General features: G+C 38.9%; 2 protein-coding genes across 9 annotated transcripts in view; one reads left to right on the top strand and one right to left on the bottom strand.

The window, feature by feature from the left end:
* LRRC28 (leucine rich repeat containing 28) overlaps positions 1 to 7,176 on the bottom strand; it is a 151,602-nt gene extending 144,426 nt beyond the window's left edge. For 2 of the 3 annotated variants that reach the window (XM_019460129.2, XM_053888758.1), the window contains exons 1-3: positions 7,074 to 7,157; positions 4,965 to 5,068; positions 3,271 to 3,498 (exon numbers count right to left, since the gene is read on the bottom strand). In XM_019460129.2, the coding sequence (XP_019315674.1) occupies positions 3,271 to 3,438 (168 nt within the window). In that variant the 5' untranslated portion in view covers positions 3,439 to 3,498; positions 4,965 to 5,068; positions 7,074 to 7,157. Of the gene's footprint in view, positions 1 to 3,270; positions 3,499 to 4,964; positions 5,069 to 7,073 lie in introns of all 3 variants that reach the window. The other variant, XM_019460128.2, reaches the window with a different exon arrangement.
* A 2,430-nt stretch (positions 7,177 to 9,606) lies between these two features.
* Positions 9,607 to 21,724, top strand: part of TTC23 (tetratricopeptide repeat domain 23) — a 105,567-nt gene continuing 93,449 nt past the window's right edge. The window contains exons 1-2 of one of the 6 annotated variants that reach the window (XM_053888757.1): positions 9,607 to 9,819; positions 18,851 to 18,999. Coding sequence is in view for 2 of the 6 variants with exons in the window: in XM_019460131.2 (XP_019315676.2) it covers positions 19,641 to 19,692 (52 nt within the window). In the remaining 4 variants the exon portion in view is untranslated. Of the gene's footprint in view, positions 9,820 to 9,839; positions 9,977 to 18,850; positions 19,000 to 19,137; positions 19,518 to 19,573; positions 19,693 to 21,724 lie in introns of those variants that run through there. The other 5 variants (XM_019460133.2, XM_019460136.2, XM_019460134.2 and 2 more) reach the window with 5 other exon arrangements.

Raw genomic sequence — 21,724 nt, 5'->3', positions numbered from 1 at the left:
TTTTGGATTTAAAATATGAAAACTTTATTCTATTAAATATATAAAAAAGGCTTTTTTGTGTGTTTTAGTTTTAATATGGCATTCCTCAAATTCTGAGCATTTAACATACAATCATCCTACAAAATATAAACCACTCTGCTATACCAAGCCCCTTGATGAGGAAAGGAAGAAGGGCAGAGACAGTACATTAATGACTTGACTTCTCACAGAAAGGCTCATATGGTGAGAGGAGAGAAGGGAAAGGGATAATGTTGAGGAGAAAAGATTTAAACACAATAAAAGTGTTAATTAAAAAAAAATAAAACAATGTGAAAATGCAAATTATTGGCAGATTCCCAAGCTTCCTTAAAAAAAAAAAAAGGCCAATTAACCCATTTGTGTTAAATCATGTTTCCAATGTTTTCTTTTCCCTTTTGGTCAGTATCGCAGTTGTGAGTCAAATTCCACATACTAGGGGCACCTGGGTGGCTCAGTTGCTGAAGTGTCTGACTCTTGATTTTGGCTCAAGTCACGAGCTCACGGTTGCGAGATGGAACCCCATGTCGAGCTCTGCACAGAGTGTGGAGCCTGCTTAAGATCTGTCTCTTTTCCACCCACCCTTGGCACCCCTCCCCCATGCTCTCTCTCCAAAAAAAAAAAAAAATCCACATGCTAAATCCCCTTTAGGAAATACACTGTATCAAGAACACCAGCAAACATTCTAAAAGCCTGAAGTCACTAGTTTAGAGCACTCTAGGATAAGCACTATTTCATCTGCTTTCAAAACCTATGCATTAAGTCATTCCTAGACTATACTGGATATGTTAGGTGTCTTATATCCAGTACCGTAAAGGAATGGGATGGCTGCTATGATTCCTATACCCTGATATCTGCATAGCACTTTACAGTTTAAAAGCTCTTTGATACACACAAATGTTCTAGCTCATTAGAAAGCATTCGAATAAAATACATACACCTATCATAAACATATGCAACAAGTTAATCTCTGATCAACAAAAAGGTGGCAGAGCATGGATTTGAAATGTATGCTTATGAGCCATTATGAATATCAGTTACAACTGTATAGCAGATACCTAGGTATTTTCATAAAGGGAAAACTTTAGCTGAGAAACCACACAAAACCAAAAGCTCACTATAACTTTCATAAACAAAGATCAATTTCTTTGAACAAACTATACTCCAGTAGATTGTGACTAACAGTTAAGAAGTAATCCACTCACGATTTTCTCCTAGTACATCAACAACAAACACGGAAAGAACACCTGGGTGCCTCAGTTGGTTAAGCGTCCGACTCTTGATCTCAGCTCAGGTCATGATCTCATGGTTCATGAGATCAAGCCCCACATTGGGCTCCACGCTGTCAGTTCGGGGTCTGCTTGGGATTCTCTCTCTCCCTCTCTCTGCCCCTCTCCCCCGCAAAATAAACAGACATGAAAGAAATTTTTTTAAAAATAACAAACACGGGAAAATCTGGGCTTTAATCCTTGACCAATTATTTCTCACAACACTGGTTCCCCAAAGGGAGGGAAATACTTGGTAAATCATGCAATGATGATTTTGCAAAAGGATTAATATAACTGTACTATTAAAGTTTAATTAAGATAATTAAAGTTTTTTTTAAGTTTATTTATTTTGAGAAAGAGATTGAGAGAGAGAGAGCGAGAGAACACGAGCAGGGGAGGGGCAGAGAAAGAGGGAGAGAGGCTTCCAAGCAGGCTCCATGCTCCACGCAGAGCCCAAAGCGGGGCTCAATCTCAGGATAATGAGATCATGACCTGAGATGAAATCAAGAGTTGAACACTTAATTGACCGAACCACCCAGGCTCCCCAAAATAATTACAGTTTTAAAACTGAAAAACCTATGGAGTGCCTGGGTGGTTCAGTTGGTTAAGCGTCCAACTTCGGCTCAGGTCATGATCTCGTGGTTCATGGGTTTGAGCCCCGCGTTGGGCTCTGTGCTGACAGCTCAGAGCTTGGAGCCTGCTTCAGATGTGGTATCTCCCTCTCTCTCTGCCCCTCACCCACTCACACTCTATCTCTGTCTCTCAAAAATGAATAAATGTTAAAAAAATAAAAAACTGAAAAATCTAATTAAAAAAAATCTAACTAGGCACTCAAAATAACACATATGCCAAAATGCCAAACACTAAAAATGAAAGACATATTTCTATTTACTTTTAGATATGGCAAAAATGAACAAATCATATGCTTTCCACTCACTGGAGGTATTTTACACAGATTATATAAGACTTTTTCAGGAAAACACTCTATATAAATGAAGCCAGTAAGACATACTTTGAGATATTTAGGATAGTCCAAATAGACTCTTCTCTTAGAGAAGAGAATGAAAAATAGGTCTGTTCACAGAGAAACAAGACATCATAAAATGAGTAAGAATAAGAGTTCAAGTGTAAGACTCAAATGAGGTTAAGTAATAGCCAGAAAAGGCCATGTAAAGCACATCCGTTTAAAACAGAGATCAATTTTGACAATAAGAGTGGGAATGAGAAGTCACATTAGGACACTCTTGAAAAAAAATGTTTAAATAGTGTTTTTAAATCTTATATGTAATAAAATATATAATAAAGTTCTATATGTAATAAAAAAAAGGTTATAATAACTATGTGCTTATTCTTAGGATGTAAAAATAGTGAATCAAATGTTGCATCTGTGGCAAAAATTTTTCCAACAAACTGGATGAGAGCCGATTCAACATCATTTGATTTCCACAGTGCAATCATAAAGAAGGGTTTTTGGTTCGGGAGGGTTTTTTGTTATGTTTTTCCCCCAAAACAAAGGCTACGTGAAGCTTCCCAAATGCCTGTCTTCATATATTTTAATATTCAGATCATCTCTTTTTAAATGCCTCTAACTCAAGGTCATCTTTCTTGGCCTTCTTCTTCTTTACTTTTTAACTTTTTCGGTATGGTAACATCCAAAAACCAGCTAAGGAGCCTATCCCACAAAGAAAGCAAAGACAGATGCACAGGGTAAGTGAAGTGGGGTTCTGGAATGGAAACTAATTCTATGACTGGCACATTAGTGACTATTTTGCTTTCCTATACAACTCTTCCTGTAACCTCATATTGGAGGGACTTGGATAATGAATTCTCCACTAACGAGAAACCCCTGTATTTGTATCCTTACTACCTGCTGAGATAACAAGAGGGGATGTACATCCTGGTCTGAATGTCTTAGGATATGTAAAATAGATCTCGGTCAGGACCACATTACAAATGATTTTTTTAAAAATGCAATATAATACTGTACCAAGGTTGTCAGGGAGTTCCTTTTCATATAGAGCCTCTCCAAGTACTGTAGTCCCTCATCTTTCAGTAACTCCAATGGAAAATGGTGCAGATTCCTGTAATTTAAGAACAAATTCTTGTGCTTTTCCAGCCTTGCCACAGAGATCGTCTTACAAAGTTCAGATGCCATGACTGAATATATCCCATCAGGCACACTGCAGCACTACATCTTGTCAAAATTGGTCCATTTCTAAAGAGAACAAGAAAATTGAATCATTATGATAGTGCTCATAAGCATTGCCAAATAAACCAGTTAGCACACACAGCTATCAGCAGACACTAAAGAGAGAGTTACACATTTGATCCCTATTTTTCCTTCATAACAACTGAACATATTTAGGAGATGAGAGCAACTATTTAAATACTCTCACTACTTAAGCAATATGTACCACTTAGCAGCAACAGTCCTAACTGAAAAACTAGCTCTTGAACTTGAGATAGGAATGCCTAAGAGAGACTAGTTTCATAACATGCACCCAAAGAAAGCTTAAAAATCAGATAGAGCAAACCCATTTCCTTCTTGACCTATCTCATTTTATGTGTAGCTTAAGGTGTTTCAAAAATATTGCTTAATACATACAAAACATCTAGACCACTTACAGCTTCACTTTCCTCATTTCTTACTATGTATAGAATATTGCCCTATATCCTAATTTTTTCCTTCTTTTACCTCTATTTTTTCCTTTCTTCGCTTTGTAGATTATCAGGAGCAGTAAAGAAACAGGTCCAGGAATATACAGTTTTATTATTTCAATGAAAGAAGAAATACTGCACTAGGAAATAAGAACCTTGTATTATTTTCTTACAATCTTTTCAGGCCTCAGTTGCCTAACATATACAAGGGAGACAGCAATTTATTGGTAAAGGCCAGAACCCAGAACAGATTAAATTCCCTTCTAGCTCTGCAAGTGACCGGGTAGGAAGAGAAATAACATTTGCCATCTTATCAACTAGGCACAGAGCAGAAACAAACTTCACAATCACTTAACTAACACAAGAGGAAAAAAACTCAGAGCTTCAAAAATGTTGTCCAAGGTCAAATGGCTCATAAGGGATAAAAGCAAGGACTCCCCCCTCCCCACTTTGGGGTAGAGATGAGGGTGTCCAGTGGATTTCAAAGACTGGGTTCTTCACAGGATTCCAAAGGATATTAAGGAAATGCAAAAAGGCTGAGTGAGCTCTGTGCAAAGGATCTACCCTCATTTTCCTGGGCATCCTTTCTGGAACTCCCTAACTAAAAGTGCCTTTCAAAGAAAAAAATTTTTTTTTCTTAAGAAAAACTATTTTCACTGGGCAAAGTTAGTGCAAAATGCAGTAACATAAGCGTTCCATTAGCAGAGTTTTGTAACTTTTTTGGTAATTTTCTATTATTTCCAAACTCCCAATTCCTATCTAGTATGAAAGCACTTGCCATTTCATCTAAAAGGGCAGACAATATGGAATATTCAATAATATCCCTGGTGCAACATAAGAATTCAAAACCTTCCCATACTGGTTCTACCTACACACTTAACCTGTTTTTATGAGACATATGTCACTTTGAACAACATATTCCATCTTTCTACATCTTAATTCTCTGACCTGCAAAGCAGAAGGGAACTAAACCAGAATCGATGATTCTGTGTCAAAAGAGAAGTCTGCCGGGTTATTACTCACTGAAGTAGTAAACTGGAAGGAGGTTAGATGGCTCACAAGGGCTGCAAACTTAACACATTTTGCTTTTCATCAGCAATCCGAATTCTCCCCCGTGTTTTTCATCCCTTAAATGGAAAGCTTTAAGTCATGAGTGGGTCCATCCTGCCATTCACCTGGTACCTCCAATTTATCTTAAGGCCAGTGGTTTCCATCTCCGAAATACATCTCAAGTCCATCCACATCTCTCCACCAGCCAAAACCAAAAACCACTCTCATCTCCGGCCAGAGCCGTGAGTATTACTGGAGTCCACTCTACATACTTTCTAACACATTAATCACTTAGCAGTGGACCTTTAAAAATGTAAATCCCATGGTCTCTTCTCAGGGAAACTCACTCCCTAGTGCACACATATCAACTAAACACAGCCTTCAAAAGTTTATAAGAAAATCAAGCTCTTACCAAGCATTGAGGGCTCCTCACAATCTGGCCCCCCCTCCCACCTCGCTTCTCCAGCCTTATCTGGAGATAAGATATACCCTTCCCTGGCTTCTCACCAAGCTCCTGGGCTTTTCTAGTCCTTTTTTCCTAGTCTCTTGGAAGAGTCTAACTCTTCACACCAGTTGCTACCTCTCCTCTTAGCCTGGAAAGCACCGTCCCATCAACCTTTGGGTTTCAAAGTAAAAATCACTCTTCTCCTGTTACTTTTTTTTTTTTATATGGAGGCCTCCTCACGATCTGGAATCTAAATATTTACTGGTGTATCTATTGTCAATCTAGCCAACCGACTGGAAGCTCCTGAGGGCAGACATCTTGCTCTTTCTTCACTCTTTTATACCCGCCTGGACACAATATCTAGCACAAAGCAGGTGCCCTCAAACGGCTGATCAGTGGATGAAAAGTAGAACATGTAATACTGCAAGGCAGATTTTTTTTCACTTTCTAATTTTTGGTCATCTTGTAGATACTACATCCTAAATGCTTGCTAAGTACCATAAAAATCCCTAATCCATACAACTACGCATTGCAATAGACATTATTTAGCCTGTTTTATACATAAGGAAACTGAGTTTCTCAGAGGGTAATAACTTGCCAGAATTCCAACCCAGGTGGACCGACTCCAAAGTCTGTGCCTTGCCTTACAATATAGCCTTTCAGGCACTTCAGTGTTCAATGGAGCCTGTTTCTTCCATATTATTAAATTTAAGTAGTAGCCAACGCTTATACAAACGTGAGACTACAAAGCAAAACTACACCCAAAATCCACACTCACTGATGAAGAGCCAATAAGAGAATTCAGTGTAACCTAATTGCTTTCCTTCTGAATCCTGAAGGCTGGGATTGGGCTGCCTTTAAAACATCATTTCACCTTGCTAAAATACATCTGGCTACAAAGGCAGTGTGGGAGATAAAATCTACATAAATGAAATCTGAAAGGTGCCAATAAAAATGCTAATGGTTTTCCAAAACGCATTCATTGGCAAGATAAAGCCTTTACCAAGATGGTTAATTTCTTCCACAAATTCCCTTCACTACCTCTTAATCTACTAACGATAAATGGGACACTTAATAATATTAACGGTATGCCAAGTGTACCTCCACAAATTTTCTGACCTGTAAACACCAACCCACTTTATTAGTGTTTAAAACAAGTAAACAAATCCTTCCACCTTAAGAAAATCCACACGTTAAGCAGGTGTGTGTAAAAGGAGACCCTCAGACTGACTTCCGTATTTAATTCAGTAGAATACCCACTCCAATTTTCTAATACTGGAAATTAGAGAATTAAAAATTGTATATTAAAAGCATTTGTAAAAGACTGTTTTCCCAGTAAGTCTTGGGCAAAACACCTGCCGCTTTGCCCGAGTTAACCAAACACTAAGGTCGTTACAGTTTGGAAGCAGCGAGCTCAGTGGCAGGGATTTCACAGACCCGATATCGGAATTCTGCAGCCACAGAGGGCGGGGAGGGCCCGGCAGCTATGGCGACCCGAGGCCGCACGGGCCCGCTCGGGCCAGGGACCACTCGCCGCTGCCCAGACGCTTCTGCCAGACCCAGCGTGCTGGCCGGGGAGCCGGGCCAGGGGGCCCTTGGCACGCGAGCCACCCGAAGCAACAGACGGCCGCACTCACCTCGGCGCCGGCGGAGCCAGCGCTCCGGGCGCAGGCGGCGCTGGACTGCCAACCGAGGGTCGGAGAGAGGGGCGGGGCGCCGACGGCAGTGGGCGGGGCGAGGCGAGGACGGCGGGGGGGCGGGGCGGGGCGGAACCCGAGCTCCTGAGAGTTGGGAGGGAAGACGGAACATCGCGATAATTCTCCCCTGTTCTCGCGGTTTCAAAACATCTTGGACGAGATGTTCGTTTTTCAAGCGCTGTGCCTATTGGCCAAAAGCTCGGCTTCCTCCAGCCTGGCCTCGCCCGTAGCTTAATTTAGACTTCCGGCTCCGGCTGGGGTTTTGCTGTGCTGAGAGCACCTTTTCCCTTTATTCGTTGAGGGGGGCAACTTAGCCCCTTCCAGCCTAGGGACTTGCCTATAACTGATTTGTTCTTTCATTCATACATTCATTCACGGACTCGTGCACTTATTCACTGTATACATTGAGGAATTACAACAACAGTAGTAACACCGAGCTCTTATTGTGTACCAGGCAGCGTTCTTAGAGCTGTGCACAATCCCTTAAACCCTCACAGCAGTCTCATGACACATGTACTAGTATCATACTCGTTTAACGAATGAAAATCTGATGTCTGGAAGGTTTATGTAATATGGCCAAGGTTAGTTATCAAGAGGTGAGCCTAAGCATGGGATTTAAGGGCTCACTGTGCGCGCTGACAGGTTCCTTCCAAAGATGAGGTGGGTAACCTAGTCTCTGCTGTTGAAATACCTAAAGTCTATTGTGTGAAACGGTTGCCAAAAGGGACACTAACAGCTTAGTAAATTAAATATTATGGCAGTTCCTAGAATGACTGAGTAGGCCGTCAATAAATAGTTCTTCAAAATGAGGATTCCTATGTCCGCGGAAAGATAACATCAAAGGAAGAAAGCATTATGCTAGTAAAAATAAAAATAATAGTAACAATAATAATTCTAAACATTGCTAAGGAACATTTTAAAAACATTTATTTTTTAAATATGATGTTTGTTAACATGGCAACTTTCTGAAATGAAGGGTTTTTTAAACTTCCTCTCATGAATCTGCTGTCATTCATTGTTCTTTGAAAAGCTTGATGTTGATTAATTTATTAGCGATTCATTGCCAAGCAACCTTGAGTTTATAACTAGTTTCCTGTTGGTTTATTTAATTACTGTTAGAGATGAATAATCTCTAAAGCAAAGTTATGCTAAATGAAAGTAACATTTATTCCAAGATGAGGTATGAGTTATAATGAAATACTTACCAATTACCTATTTATTAAACCTGGCCGTCAGAAGTTCCGGAACTATGTGGCATGGTGAATGTCATGTACTTCTAAGAACTTTGATATAAATACTTAGTTACCTAAGAATTCTTAGATACCTAAGAATTTGTAGTACTTAGGAACTTTTTGCTAGACTTAAAACAAGGAAACCTAGTTTATGTAAAAACAAAAATACTTAGGTTATTAAGGATCAACCTAAATAAAAAGACTTGCTCCTAGTACTGGAAAGTGACTCCAAAAATGATTAACAATAGGTCTTTTTAAAAGTAATCAATGTTAGCCACTTAGTTTTCATTTCTTAAAAACAAAAGAAATATTTTAATGCATTAATTTAACATCCAATTTTTTTAAATAAAATTTTTAAGTTTATTTTGAGAGAGAATGAGCTGGGGAGGGGCAGAGAGGAGGTGGGGGACAGAGGATCTGAAGCAGTTTCTGTGCTGACAGCAGAGAGCCACAGCATGGCTGGAACTCAGGAACTGAGCCCCAGTCAGATGCTTAACAGACTGAGCAACCTGGGCATCCCTAACATCTGATTTTTGTTTTTGTTTTTTTCCATATATATAAGTATAATTTATTGTCAAGTTAGCTAATGTACAGTGTATACAGTGTGCTCTTGGTTTTGGGGGTAAATTCCCATGAATCATCACATAAACAGCCAGTACTCATTCCAGCAAGTGCCCTCCTCAATGCCCATCACCCATTTCTCCCCTCCCCTGCCCTCTCCCATTAACCCTCATTTTGTTCTCCGTGTTTAAGAGTCTCTTATGGTTTGCCTCCCTCTGTTTGAAACTATTTTTTCCCCTTCCCTTCCTCCATGGTCTTCTGTTAAGTTTCTGTGAAAACATATGATACCTGTCTTTCTCTGTCTTATTTCACTTAGCATAATACCCTCCCATCCCATCCACGTTGTAACATCCTATTTTTGATCATAAATAATGAATTCTCTTTAAGTAACTTCTACTCCCCTGAAATTGCTATAAAAACAGCCAAGGGATTCTGTGCCAGAATGTCAATTTGAATGTGTATCGATTTTCACAAAACACTCAAAATTCCTTAATCTGGCAATTTGGCAATCTTTGACAAACTTTAACATCAAAAGGCAGCAATACCACTTTAAGAAAATTCCAAGAAAAAGAAAACCCCATTTTAAAATTCCCACCTCTGGCCCTCCGGGATTGGGTTGCAAACTTTCACAAAATACTCTCCTCCACTTCCTATTGGTGCATGCTCTATCATTCATTGTTCGCCTGGAGTTTTGTGAGGTACCAGGTTGCTTTACGGGAAAAGACTGCTATAATTTAGTCTGCAACTGCCCTGCTTTAGACTTTTTCATGGTGATTAATTTGTACAAAGAATCACCAAACTCATACAGCGGGAACCAAACCGGCAAATCAGGCTGCGGAGACAACTGTGTAATTCGCTCGAAAAAGGAACAGAGATCCTCTCCTGCGTACTGGGTAAATTGACAAAGGATTTTACGACACAGAGATTTGAGAGTTAAAGAAACTTTTCCGGTTTTTCGATAGTTTTAAAGGAGTAAGCGTCAAAGGAGAACCAGATAAAATACAGGCACAATCGTGGCAGGAAAAGGAGTTTTTAGAAGCTGTTTTTAGGGTGAGATTGGAAGAATGTTATTTCCAAATAATCATTGAATTTTTGAATGGTAAAGGGAACAAGGGAAAAGAAAACGATTAATTATAGATTATTGTATTTCCTAAACTGCTGTGATTTATTGTTGTTTAATATGGATTTAGAGGGATACTTAGTAATATTATTGTAATTGTTAAGTGAAATACGTATTTCTGTATACTATAATACCTATCATAATAGATAATCAAAATATAAGAGAAAATTAGAATCCGCTTTGGATCCAAAATTTGTGTATATTTGTAGATTGGGTAATTCAGAGACAAATCTGCTAATGACCTAGGATAACAGTGTTGTTATATGTACCAGAATCAATGGGTAATTAATATAAGGATAAATTCTCAAAAAAGAAACCCAACATTTGTATTTTCAAAATGATATTTTCATTAAAATTATGAGGGACACCTGGGTGGCTCAGTCGGTTGAGCCACCGACTTAGGCTCAGGTCTATGATCTCACGATTCGTGGGTTCGAGCCCTCCATCGGGCTGTATGCTAACAGCTCAGAGCCTGGAGCCTGCTTCAGATTCTGTGTCTCCCTCTCTCTCTGCCCCTCCCATGCTCACACTCTGTCTCTCTCTCTCTCTCAAAATAAATAAACATTAAAAAAAAATTAAAACATGAAAGTTCAGGAAAATATTGATAAGCAAGAATAATTTTTATTTGAAATAGCAATATAATGTATTTTTTAGGATTCAGCCAAATATATAATGCCAAAGTATAGCACCTTAAAGATTCTTCGTGTATTAATTCAACTAATAAATATACTTCGTGGCACATCTATATCTACAGAGCATAAATTAGAGTAGGAATGCAATAAATATTTTTTGAATGGCTTCTGTTATAGGGGGATATAAAATAATACAATAAAGTCTCTCAAAAAACTCATACTCTAGCTGGGAAATGAGGCTTCAAACATCTAAACCAGAACTTCTGGATAGCTCTTGATGCATAGATACCTATTGTAAACCACAGGCACTTCAAGAGTATATGTATCAGTGTGACCCGAAACATTCAGAGGGAGCTTCACAACACGCTTAAGACCCAGTTTGGTCCTGAGCAGTGGGCAAAATTTCAGTAGATAAAAAAGGAGGGAATTGGCATCCCGGGTACTGGTTGAGTTGTTAGCAAATATGTGCAAGCCTGAAAAATGATGGACTCTGACTGCAGCAGAAGGTTCATTTGGGGACCTGTTTTGTGTGTGTGTGTGTTTTAAGCAAAAAAGACCCCCAAAAAGTTGCATAAAGAGTCAAAATTGCAGGAATTAAGGGGTTTGGTCCTAGGTTTTCAGAAGGAGTGAGACCTAATGAGAGTAGTAACTGAAGAAGATAAAACTGATAGCCTAATTTTAGATCCTTCCAAGAACAGAGACTAGGAATTAAAAGGACTTACTACTGTAAGTAATGGAGTACAGATTGGTTAGCAGCCTTGTAAGAGACTTTATCCAAATTACTTTACTTTCCTATGGTTGACTAACAAATCTTAATGCATTTCTTTGCATTTTTCTAAAGCATTTAGCTTATTTTTGGTCTAGTGGTACAAATATGAATTTTACTAGGTGTGGTGGTAGTTGTGCAATTAACACAATTAAAAGGGATCATTGTTCACATTAGATAAGTTCTTATTCCTTTTCCCTAGGATTTAGAACTATTTCTTGGTTCTGTTCAGCTGAATTAAAGGAATTTCAACCAAAGCAAAAACAAAACAACAAAAAAAAAACCCCTTATGATCGAAGAACACCATGAGAATATGGGAGATATTCTTACTCAGACCGTAGGCTTTCACTTGACGTGTTTCTCTGAGACAAAACTAAATTCCATACACTCAGCTGCCACCAGGTACCAGATACTTTCCACAGTATTGGGCAAACAGGTGAATCAAGGATTAGCTCCCCCGATAAAAAGTAAAGTCCTTCAGAAACACCAAGCTGGATGTTTGTCTCCTGCCTCAACACTTGCTTCAAAGAATCCAAAGCTCATCCATCTTAGTTTTTTTTTTTTTCTTTTTTTCTTTTTTGAGAGAGAAATAGCATGAGGAGGGGAGAGGGGCAGAGGAAGAGAGAGAGAGAGAATGCCAAGCAGGCTCCACACTCAGCACGCAGCCCGACGTGGGGCTCTATCCTACAACCGTGGGATCATGACCTGAGCCAAAATCAAGAGCAGCGCTCAACTGACTGAGCCTCCCAGGCATCCCCATCCTAAGTTTTTGATCAGTGGTTCTTAGTTAAATAGACAGAGAAGGAGGAATCTCTGGCTGTGGAAAATAATCTTTGAGACAAGGCCCCCTGCTGCAGATGACCGATGTGGTGGACCAAATTGTGCTCACCAAATTTACGCCAATATCTCATTACTCCCCTGTATATCCTAGCCCTCTTTGCAGTTCAGGGAAGAATGAAATGTTAGCACTCGTGACCTGTGTCACTTCTGGCCAATAGCGGTGAGAAGCTCATCCACAGTTTTCCAATCTCCCGGTGTGCCGTGACACCTGTTAGTTAAAGCTTGGTCAGCTTGGATCTCTAAGTGACTTTGTGGATCATACATTCCACTCCCCACCCCCTACTCTGAAACCAAATGAGTCGATAGCATGAAGGAGCTAATGTTACCTCGTTTTAGCCTATGCAGTCGTGTCCGCCTAACTGTTAGCAGGTTTTCCCCTTGGGACATTGGCATTTCATTTAAGTTTTTTTTTGTTTGTTTCTTTGTTTTTTAGTTTGAGAGGGAGAGAACATGTGAGGGGGGTAGAGGAGCAGAGGGAAAGAGAGAGAATCTTAAACAGGCTCCACACTCAGCACGGAGCCTTACCCAGGACTCCATCCCACAACCCTGGGATCATCAGCTGAGCCGATATCAAGAGTCAGAAGCTCAACTGACTGAGCCACCCAGCTGCCCCTAAGTTTTCTTAAGTGAAAAAAGAATTTCCATACGGGCACCTGGGTGGCTTAGTTGGTTAAGCATCCGACCTCGGCTCAGGTCATGATCTCGGGGGGGTCTGTGAGTTCCAGCCCCGAGTCAGGCTCCATGCTGACAGAGCCTGCTTCAGATTCTGTCTCCCTCTCTCTCTCTGCCCCTCCCCCACTCACGCCCTGTCTTTTTCTCAAAAATAAATAAACATTAAAAAAAAATTTTTTTTTGAAGAATTTCCATAATTAACTGAGTTTCAGGTATCAGGTGTTTGGAGAGAGAAATCACATCATGAAGATGGTTTTTCTATTTTTTATTTTTTGCTTCTAAAAATTATTTTATCAGATTGGACAGTTTCAGATAACAATATCTTGCCATAAGACAGTAAACTGATTTGCAATTTCTAATAAATGATCTAACATTAATTTCTGCACTAACACATTCAAATCACAAAAAGAAAATCCTGCCAAACATATTTCAAAGATAAATGTAAAATGTGCATCTGTGTGCATATTATAAAAAGAAAAATATAGGTTTAAGATATCTGCCTTTCATGACTAACATTAAAAAAAAGGATTTTAAGAAAAGCATCAGACTTGCATGTTTTCTCTTTCTTCAATAAAGTTTTCTTTTTTTCCTTTTTTTTTTATTTATAATTTATTGTCAAATTGGTTTCTATACAACACCTAGTGCTCATCCCAACAGGTGCCCTCCTCAATGCCCATCACCCACTTTCCCCTCTCCCCCACCCCCTCAGTTTGTTCTCAGTATTTAAGAGTCTCTTATGGTTTGCCTCCTTCCCTCTCTGTAACTCTTTTTTCCCCTCCTTCCCCTCCCCCCTGGTCTTCTGTTAAGTTTCTCAAGATCCACATATGAGTGAAAACATATGGTATCTGTCTTTCTCTGCCTATCTTATTTCACTTAGCATAACACTCTCCAGTTCCATCCACGTTGCTACAAATGGCCAGATTTCATTCTTTCTCATTGCCAAGTAGTATTCCATTGTATATATAAACCACACCTTCTTTATCCATTCATCAGTTGATGGACATTTAGGCTCTTTCCATAATTTGGCTATTGTTGAAAGTGCTGCTATAAACATTGGGGTACAAGTGCCCCTATGCATCAGCACTCCTGTATCCCTTGGGGAAATTCCTAGCAGTGCTATTGGTGGTCATAGGGTAGATCTATTTTTAATTTTTTGAGGGACCTCCACACTGTCTTCCAGAGTGGCTGCACCAGTTTGCATTCCCACCAACAGTGCAAGAGGATTCCTGTTTCTCCACATCCTCACCAGCATCTATAGTCTCCTGATTTGTTCATTTTAGCTGCTCTGACCGTCATAAGGTGGTATCTCAGTGTGGTTTTGATTTGTATTTCCCTGATGAGGAGTGACGTTGAGCATCTTTTCATGTGCCTGTTGGCCATCTGGATGTCTTCTTTAGAAATCTCTGTTCATGTCTTCTGCCCATTTCTTCCCTGGATTATTTGTTTTTCAGGTGTGGAGTTTGTTGAGTTCTTTATAGATTTTGAATACTAGCCCTTTGTCCGATATATCATTTGCAAATATCTTTTCCCATTCCGTCGGTTGCCTTTTAGTTTTGTTGATTGTTTCCTCTGCAGTGCAGAAGCTTTTTATCTTCATGAGGTCCCAATAGTTTATTTTTTCTTTTAATCCACTTGCCTTTGGAGATATGTCAAGTAAGAAATTGCCACAGCTGAGGTCAGACAGGTTTTTTCCTGCTTTCTCCTCTAGGGTTTTGATGGTTTCCTGTCTCACATCTAGGTCCTTCATCCATTTTGAATTTATTTTTGTGTATGGTGTAAGAAAGTGGTCTAGTTTCATTCTTCTGCATGTTGCTGTCCAGTTCTCCCAGCACTATTTGTTAAAGAGACTGTCTTTTTTCCATTGGATATTTTTCCCTGCTTTGTCAAAGATTAGTTGGCCATACTTTTGTGGGTCCAATTCTGGAGTCTCTATTCTATTCCATTGGTCTGTGTATCTGTTTTTGTGCCAATACCATACTGTCTTGATGATTACAGCTTTGTGGTAGAGGCTAAAGTCTGGGATTGTGATGCCTCCCGCTTTGGTTTTCTTCTTCAATATTACTTTGGCTATTCGCGGTCTTTTGTGATTCCATACAAATTTTAGGATTACTTGTTCTAGCTTCGAGAAGAATGCTGGTACAATTTTGATTGGGATTGCATTGAATGTGTAGATAGCTTTGGGTAGTATTGACGTTTTAACAATATTTATTCTTCCAATCCATGAGTATGGAATGTTTTTCCATTTCTTTGTATTTTTCATGAAAATGGTTTAATTGTTCATCCAGTAAACTTATTTCTTGAGGCCTACTAGGTGCCAGGAACTAATGCATATGATCTATGTATTCATAGAACCATAACATTAATTTAGGGTTGGTTTTCAACATTTGGGAGTCTTTGCCACATTGTTTTGAGAATTAGAGCTGTCCTATCTTAGGAAAGTCCTGTAGTCATAGATATTTAAAAGCCAGAATTACACATAAAAGTACATTGTTTATTCAGGCTTATAGCTACATATAAACCTGTTTATTCAGGTTTATAGCTATTTTTAATGGCTTTAGTGAAGTGTTATTTACATGTCATAAAATTCACTTATCTTAAGGATACAACTCAATTATTTTTTAGAAAATTTAGAGTTGTGCAAGTATTAATCACATTGGAATTCTAGAAAATTCCATCACTTTAAAAAGAACCTTGTGCCCATTTGCAGGCACTTCCCACTCCTACCCCAGGCTAGGCAATCACTAATAAACTTTGTTTCTGTAGGTTTGCCTTGTCTGGTATCATACTGTATGTGGTCTTTTGCATCAGCATAACGTTTTTGAAGTTTATCTATGTTATAGCATGTATCAGTATTCCATTCCTTTTTTATTGCCAAATAATATTCCATCATATGGACAATACCACATTTTGTTTATCCATTCACCAGTTGATGAACATTTGGATTGCTTTCAGTTTTTAGCTATTGTAAATAATGCTGCTATGAAGGTGTGTACAGGTTTTTGTGTGAACAGGTGTTTTTGGCCTCTTGAATATATACCTATGCATGGAATTGCTGGTTTATGTGGTAATTCTATGTTTAACTTTATGAGGAATTACTCAACTGCTTTGTAAAGTGAATGCACAATTTTACTTTCTGCCAGTGATTTACGATTTTCTACACCCTCTCCAAAGCTTCTTATTGTCTGTCTCTTTGATTATAGTAATTCTGGTGGGTGTGAAGTGATTCTCATTGTAGTTTGGATTTTCATTTTCCAATGAGTAGTGATTTTGATTTTTTGCTTATTGGTCATTCATATATCTTCTTTGGTAAATTGTCTTTTCAAATATATTTTAAATGTTTTTATTTATTTTTGAGAGAGAGAGAGAGAGAAAGAGGGAGAGAGCATGCATGTGGAGGAGGGGCAGAAAGAGAGGGGGACAGAGGATCCAAAACAGGCTCTGCACTGACAGCAAAGAGCCCAATGCAGGGCTTGAACTCACAAATTGCAAGCTCATGACCAGAGCAGAAGTCAGATGCTTGACCAACTGTGCCACCCAGGCACCCCAGGTCTTTTCATACATTTAGCCTATTTTTTCTTGGGTTATTTGTCTTATTACTGAGTTGTGTTTATTATTTTTGGGGGGTTGAAGTTCATTATCAAATATGTGATATATCTACAAGTGTTTGGAAACATATTTGCAAATATATTCTCCTATTTTGTGAGTTGTCTTTTAACTTTCATTATGGTGTCTTTTGAAGCAACAAAAATTTTTAATTTTCATGAAGTCCAATTTATCTATTTTTTTTCTTTTATCTATTGTGCCTTTGGCATTGTACATAAGAAATCTTTGTCTAACCCAAGCTTATACATAGCCCTATGTTTCCTAAGAGTTTTCCAGTTTTAGCTCTTACTTTTATGCCTTTGACCCAGTTGGAGTTAATTTTTGTATATGGTGTGAGGTAGAGCTCCAGTTTCTTTCTTTTACATGTCCCTATCCAGTTGTTCTAGCATCATTTGTGAAAAGGACTATTATTTGCCCCTTGAATTACCTTGGTACTCTTGTCAAAAAATAATTGACCAGGGTGCCTGGGTGCCTCAGTTGGCTAAGCATCCAACTTTTGATTTTGGCTCAGGTCATGATCTCACAGTTTGTGAGATCAAGCCCCACATTAGGCTTTGTGCTTACAGTGTGGAGCCTGCTTGGGATTCTCTCTCCCTCTCTCTCTGCCCTTCCCTCACTTGCATGAGTGCTTTCTCTTTCTCTCTCTCAAAATAAATAAATAAACTTTAAAATAATAGTAATAATAATAATGATGATAATAATTGACCTTAAGTGTAAGGGTTTATTTCTGGACTCTCAATTCTATTCCATTAATCTACATGTCAGTCCTTATGCCAGTACCACTTGCTTTGATTACTGTAGCTTTGTAGTAAGTTCTTAAAATGGAAGTGTGAATCCTCCAACTTTGTTCTATTTTGGATTGTTTTAACTATTCTAGGTCTCTTGCATTTCCATGTGAATTTAAGGTCAAATTATACTCTCACAAAAAAAGGCAGTTGAGATTTTGATAGGGGTTACATAAAATTTATGGATCAACTTGGAGGGTATTGCTATCTTAATAATATGAAGGCTTCTAATCCATGAACATGGAATATATCTCATTTATTTAGGTCTCCTTTGACTTCTTTCAGCAATGTTGCATAATTTTCAGTGTACAAGTTTTGTACTTCTTTTGTTAAATATATTCCTAAGTACTTTATTCTTTTTGATGCTATTGTGAGTGGAAATGTTACCTTAATTTTATTTTCAGATTGATAGATATGTAATTTTTGTTTATTTTGTATCCTCTGATATTGCTGAAATTGTTTAATAGTTCTAGTAGGATTTTGTTATTGTTTTTGTTTTGTTTGGGTGTGTGTGTGTATCTCCCTTAGAATTGTCTCCATATAGGATCATGTCACCTGATAATAAAATTTTATTTCTTCCTTTCTAATCTTCATGCCTTTTATTTCTTTTTCTCGCTTTATTGCACTGGTTAGAATATCCACTACAGTCTTGAATACAAGTGGTGACAGCAAACATCCTTGCCTTGTTTCCAATCTTACAAGAGAACTATTCAAACATTCACCATCAAGTGTGATGTTAGCATTAGGGTTATTTTTAGTTTTTATTAGCGCTTTATCAGGTTAAGGAAGTTTTATCGTAAGTAGATATTGGATTTTACCAAGTGTGTTTTTTTTTCTGCATTTATTAAAATGATCATGCAGATTTTGTCTTCTATTCTATTAATGTGGTGTATTACATTAATGATTTCAGGTGTTAAACCAAATTTACATTCCGGGAATGAAACCCCCTTGGTCATAATGTATAATCTTTTTTATATGTTGCTGGATTTGGTTTTCTTTTTTTTTTTTTTAAGTTTATTTATTTATTTTGAGAATGACAGAGAGCACAAACAGGCAGGCACAGAGAGAGAGGGAGAGAGAAAGAATCCCAAGCAGGCTCCACACTGTCAGCGTGGAGCCCAACTCAGGGCTCAAACCTGAGCAAAACCAAGAATCGATGCTCAACCAACTGAGCCACACCCAGGCCCCCTATATTTGTTTTTCTCATATTTTGTTGAAGACTTTTTGTGTTCACAATCATCAAGGGTATTGGTTTATTGTTTTCTTATTATGTCTTCATCTGGCTTTGGTATCAGGATAATATTGACCTCATAGAATGAGTTGTAAGGGATTTCCTCCTCTATTTTCTGATAGAATTTTCAAAAGATTCGTATTACTTCTTTAAAGGTTTATTAAGATTTGCCACTGGAGCCATCTAGGCCTGGGCTTAGCTTTGTGTAAATGTGTTTGGGTTTTTTGTTGGGTTTTTTTGTTTGTTTGCTTTTGTTTTGTTTTGTTTTGTTTTAGAGAAAGGGAGAGAGAGAATCTCAAGCGGGCTCCACACTCAACATGGAAACCAATAAGGGGCTGCATCCCATGACTCTGGGATCATGACCTAAGCTGAAATGAAGATTCAGACACTCAATCGACTAAGCCACCCAAGTGCCCTGCTTTGTGTAAATATTTTAAATTACTAATATAATTTATTTACTTGTTATAGTTCTATTCAGATTTTTTATTTCCTTTTTATATGGTTTGGGTATTTTATTATCCTTCTAGGATATTTTCCCATCTCAGCTTTTTGATGCCTCAGCTTACATAGGGGCAAGGTTGCTTTTTAACTAGTAGACTCTCATACAGTCATAATGGTTGTTATTTTCCAGGAGCCATGCCCTGGGGGCTCCTGCCCCTCCCTCAAGTTTCCCTACATCTCCCCACAAGTCAGCACCCAAAGATTAACACCTGTAACAGCAGGGGACCTTCTGAGCCTAGCTCCAGCATAGTTTCCATCTATACAGATTGGTTGGTCCTCCTGCTATACCAGTTATTAAGTTTTTGAACATCACCTCTTGGAAATGGAAGACTGAGACCCCACTTCAGACCTCTTCTTCCTCCTATTTGGATGTGGGGCTGATCATATACTTCAGCATTCTACTGGGCATGTCTGGCAAAAAGAATAGCATCAATTGATTGGGTATGTCTGACCGGCAGTTGTAGGTACTGATTGAGAGGCCTGGGAAGCTTCACCCAAGGCTGAAAGGGAGAGAGTGGTGGGTGGGGCCTGGGCTGATATCTAATGAAAATTTAAACCCCAGCTATGGCTATTACAAAGAAAAGAAAAGTGGCTGATGATAAGCATGAAGCTCCAAGTAAGTGAACTGAAGAGTCTGTCTTTGTGCTAAAAATGTTCCTACATGATGCAAGGCACATTGAAATGGACACGTATTTAAAGTGGGGTCATGGATTCAAATGTTTCCAGAAGCCAGGCTGGCTAATTGCTTCAGAGGTGCACATTTTGGTATTTAAACATCTCTGAAATTGGAATGCGTGTTACAATTGATAGCAAGTCTTAGTTTAACAGCAGTGTTGTTCTTAGTGATTATAAAATAGTAGTATATCTTATAATCTTGTATAAGTGATGGTTTAGATTAGATTCAATGTAGGAAATGAGTGGCAAGTGACATGGGCCAGGAAAACCACACCGCTTAATGTCAGCCTTTCACTTTGAAAGAAAGGTATGGTGGAGAGCCTGGGTGGCTCAGTCAGGTAAGTGTCCAGCTTTGGCTCAGGTCATGATCTCAGAGTTCATGAGTTTGGGCCCCACATCAGGCTCTGTGCTGACATCTCGGAGCCTGGAGCCTGTTTCAGATTCTGTCTCCCGCTCTCTCTCTGCCCCTCCCCCACTCCCACTCTGTCTCTCTCTGTCTCTGTCTCTCTCTCTCTCAGAAATAAAAATAAACATTGAAAACAACAAAAAAAGAAAGGTATGGTTACAGAGACTTATTCTTTTACAATAAGAAGCAACATAGGAGTGATGACTGTTGATGAATGGAAACTGCTTTGCTGCCTCCATGTCCAGGAGCAATAGGGAGTGATGGCACCTGGCACCTTACCTCCAGGACTTCTGCTGTTCATTCCTTGCTGATTGTTGCCTGTGATGACGTCAGCCCAGTGGTGATAGGTGTTCTGAGTTTTCATAGGAAGCCAGAAATCCAGAAAACTAGATCTTTACATCTATGTGAAACTTCTAATTTTAAAATACTGGCTTAATTGTTTTTTAACTGTCTGGCCAAAAAGAAGAAAAGTATGTGCAAGTTAGCTCCAGCCTGGGAGTGCCCGGATAATCTCTGTTTTAAGGATTTAATATTAAGAGGCAGCATTAGACAAACCATGTTTTACAGTCAAGCCAAAAAAGAAAAAAAGAAAAATCAACCCAATGTCAAAGTTTAACATTAGGTTCGAGGCCTGGAATAGCAAATATTACAGAGCGTATTACTTACATAGTTTCTAAAATTTCATCTTTGCCTCTTCTAAATAAAAGATAAGAAAATGTGGTTAAATCTGTTGAAGATGTTACATTTCCTGGTTATAAAAACATATTACTTTTTAATTTTTTTTAATGTTTATTCATTTTTGAGAGACAGTGAAAGCAGGGGAGGGGCAGAGAGAGAGGGAGACACAGAATCCGAAACAGGCCCCAGGCTCTGAGCTGTCAGCACAGAGCCTGATACAGGGCTAGAACTCATGAACTGTGAAATCATGACCTGAGCCGAAGTTAGACACTTAACTGAGCCACCCAGACGCTCCTTTTACCTTTTAAAATGCAGTCTTAGGTTTCCAAAGCAAGAGCATTTGCTTCCCACTGCTAAAGACTGACTGGTCAATGAAAGTCAGACCAAATTATCAGAAGACCAGGGTCCTGATTCTGCCTGTGTGACATTGGGCGAGTAATTTAGCTTCACTGTCCTCGTTTATAAAATAGGGTTAGTCATATCTGCCTCCATACCTTACATCAAAGTGTTATGTGAATATCACATAAAGTGTTATGTGAATATCAATTATTGGTAGTGCCCAAATCACATGAGTAGTTGGGCCAGCACAGATTCTTGAGTCTCAGATTCCCGATCCCAATCTCCTGCTCTTTTTGTAAACTATAACACTTATTGAAGTGATTGGATCATCAGCCAATGGGGTGAACAGATGAGAAAGCTTAAGTCAAGAGGTTATCAGAAAAAAAGTCAGCTACCATCTTGCAATCAGGGATAGCACGGAGTTTCTGTACAGCCGTCTCTGTACAGTCTCTTTTAGGCAATGCGTAGATGTTGAACCGAAGGATTAGCCTTTCACATTTTGAAGGTCTGCCCAGGAGTGACTTTTGCTGGGATTGACGGGCCTCTGTAG

The sequence above is a fragment of the Panthera pardus genome, unplaced genomic scaffold, assembly GCF_024362965.1.
Source record: "Panthera pardus isolate Hobbes unplaced genomic scaffold, ASM2436296v1 HiC_scaffold_24, whole genome shotgun sequence".
Lineage (NCBI taxonomy): Eukaryota > Metazoa > Chordata > Mammalia > Carnivora > Felidae > Panthera > Panthera pardus.
Note: the sequence above shows the minus strand (reverse complement) of the source record. Positions and strands in the feature narration are given on the sequence as shown.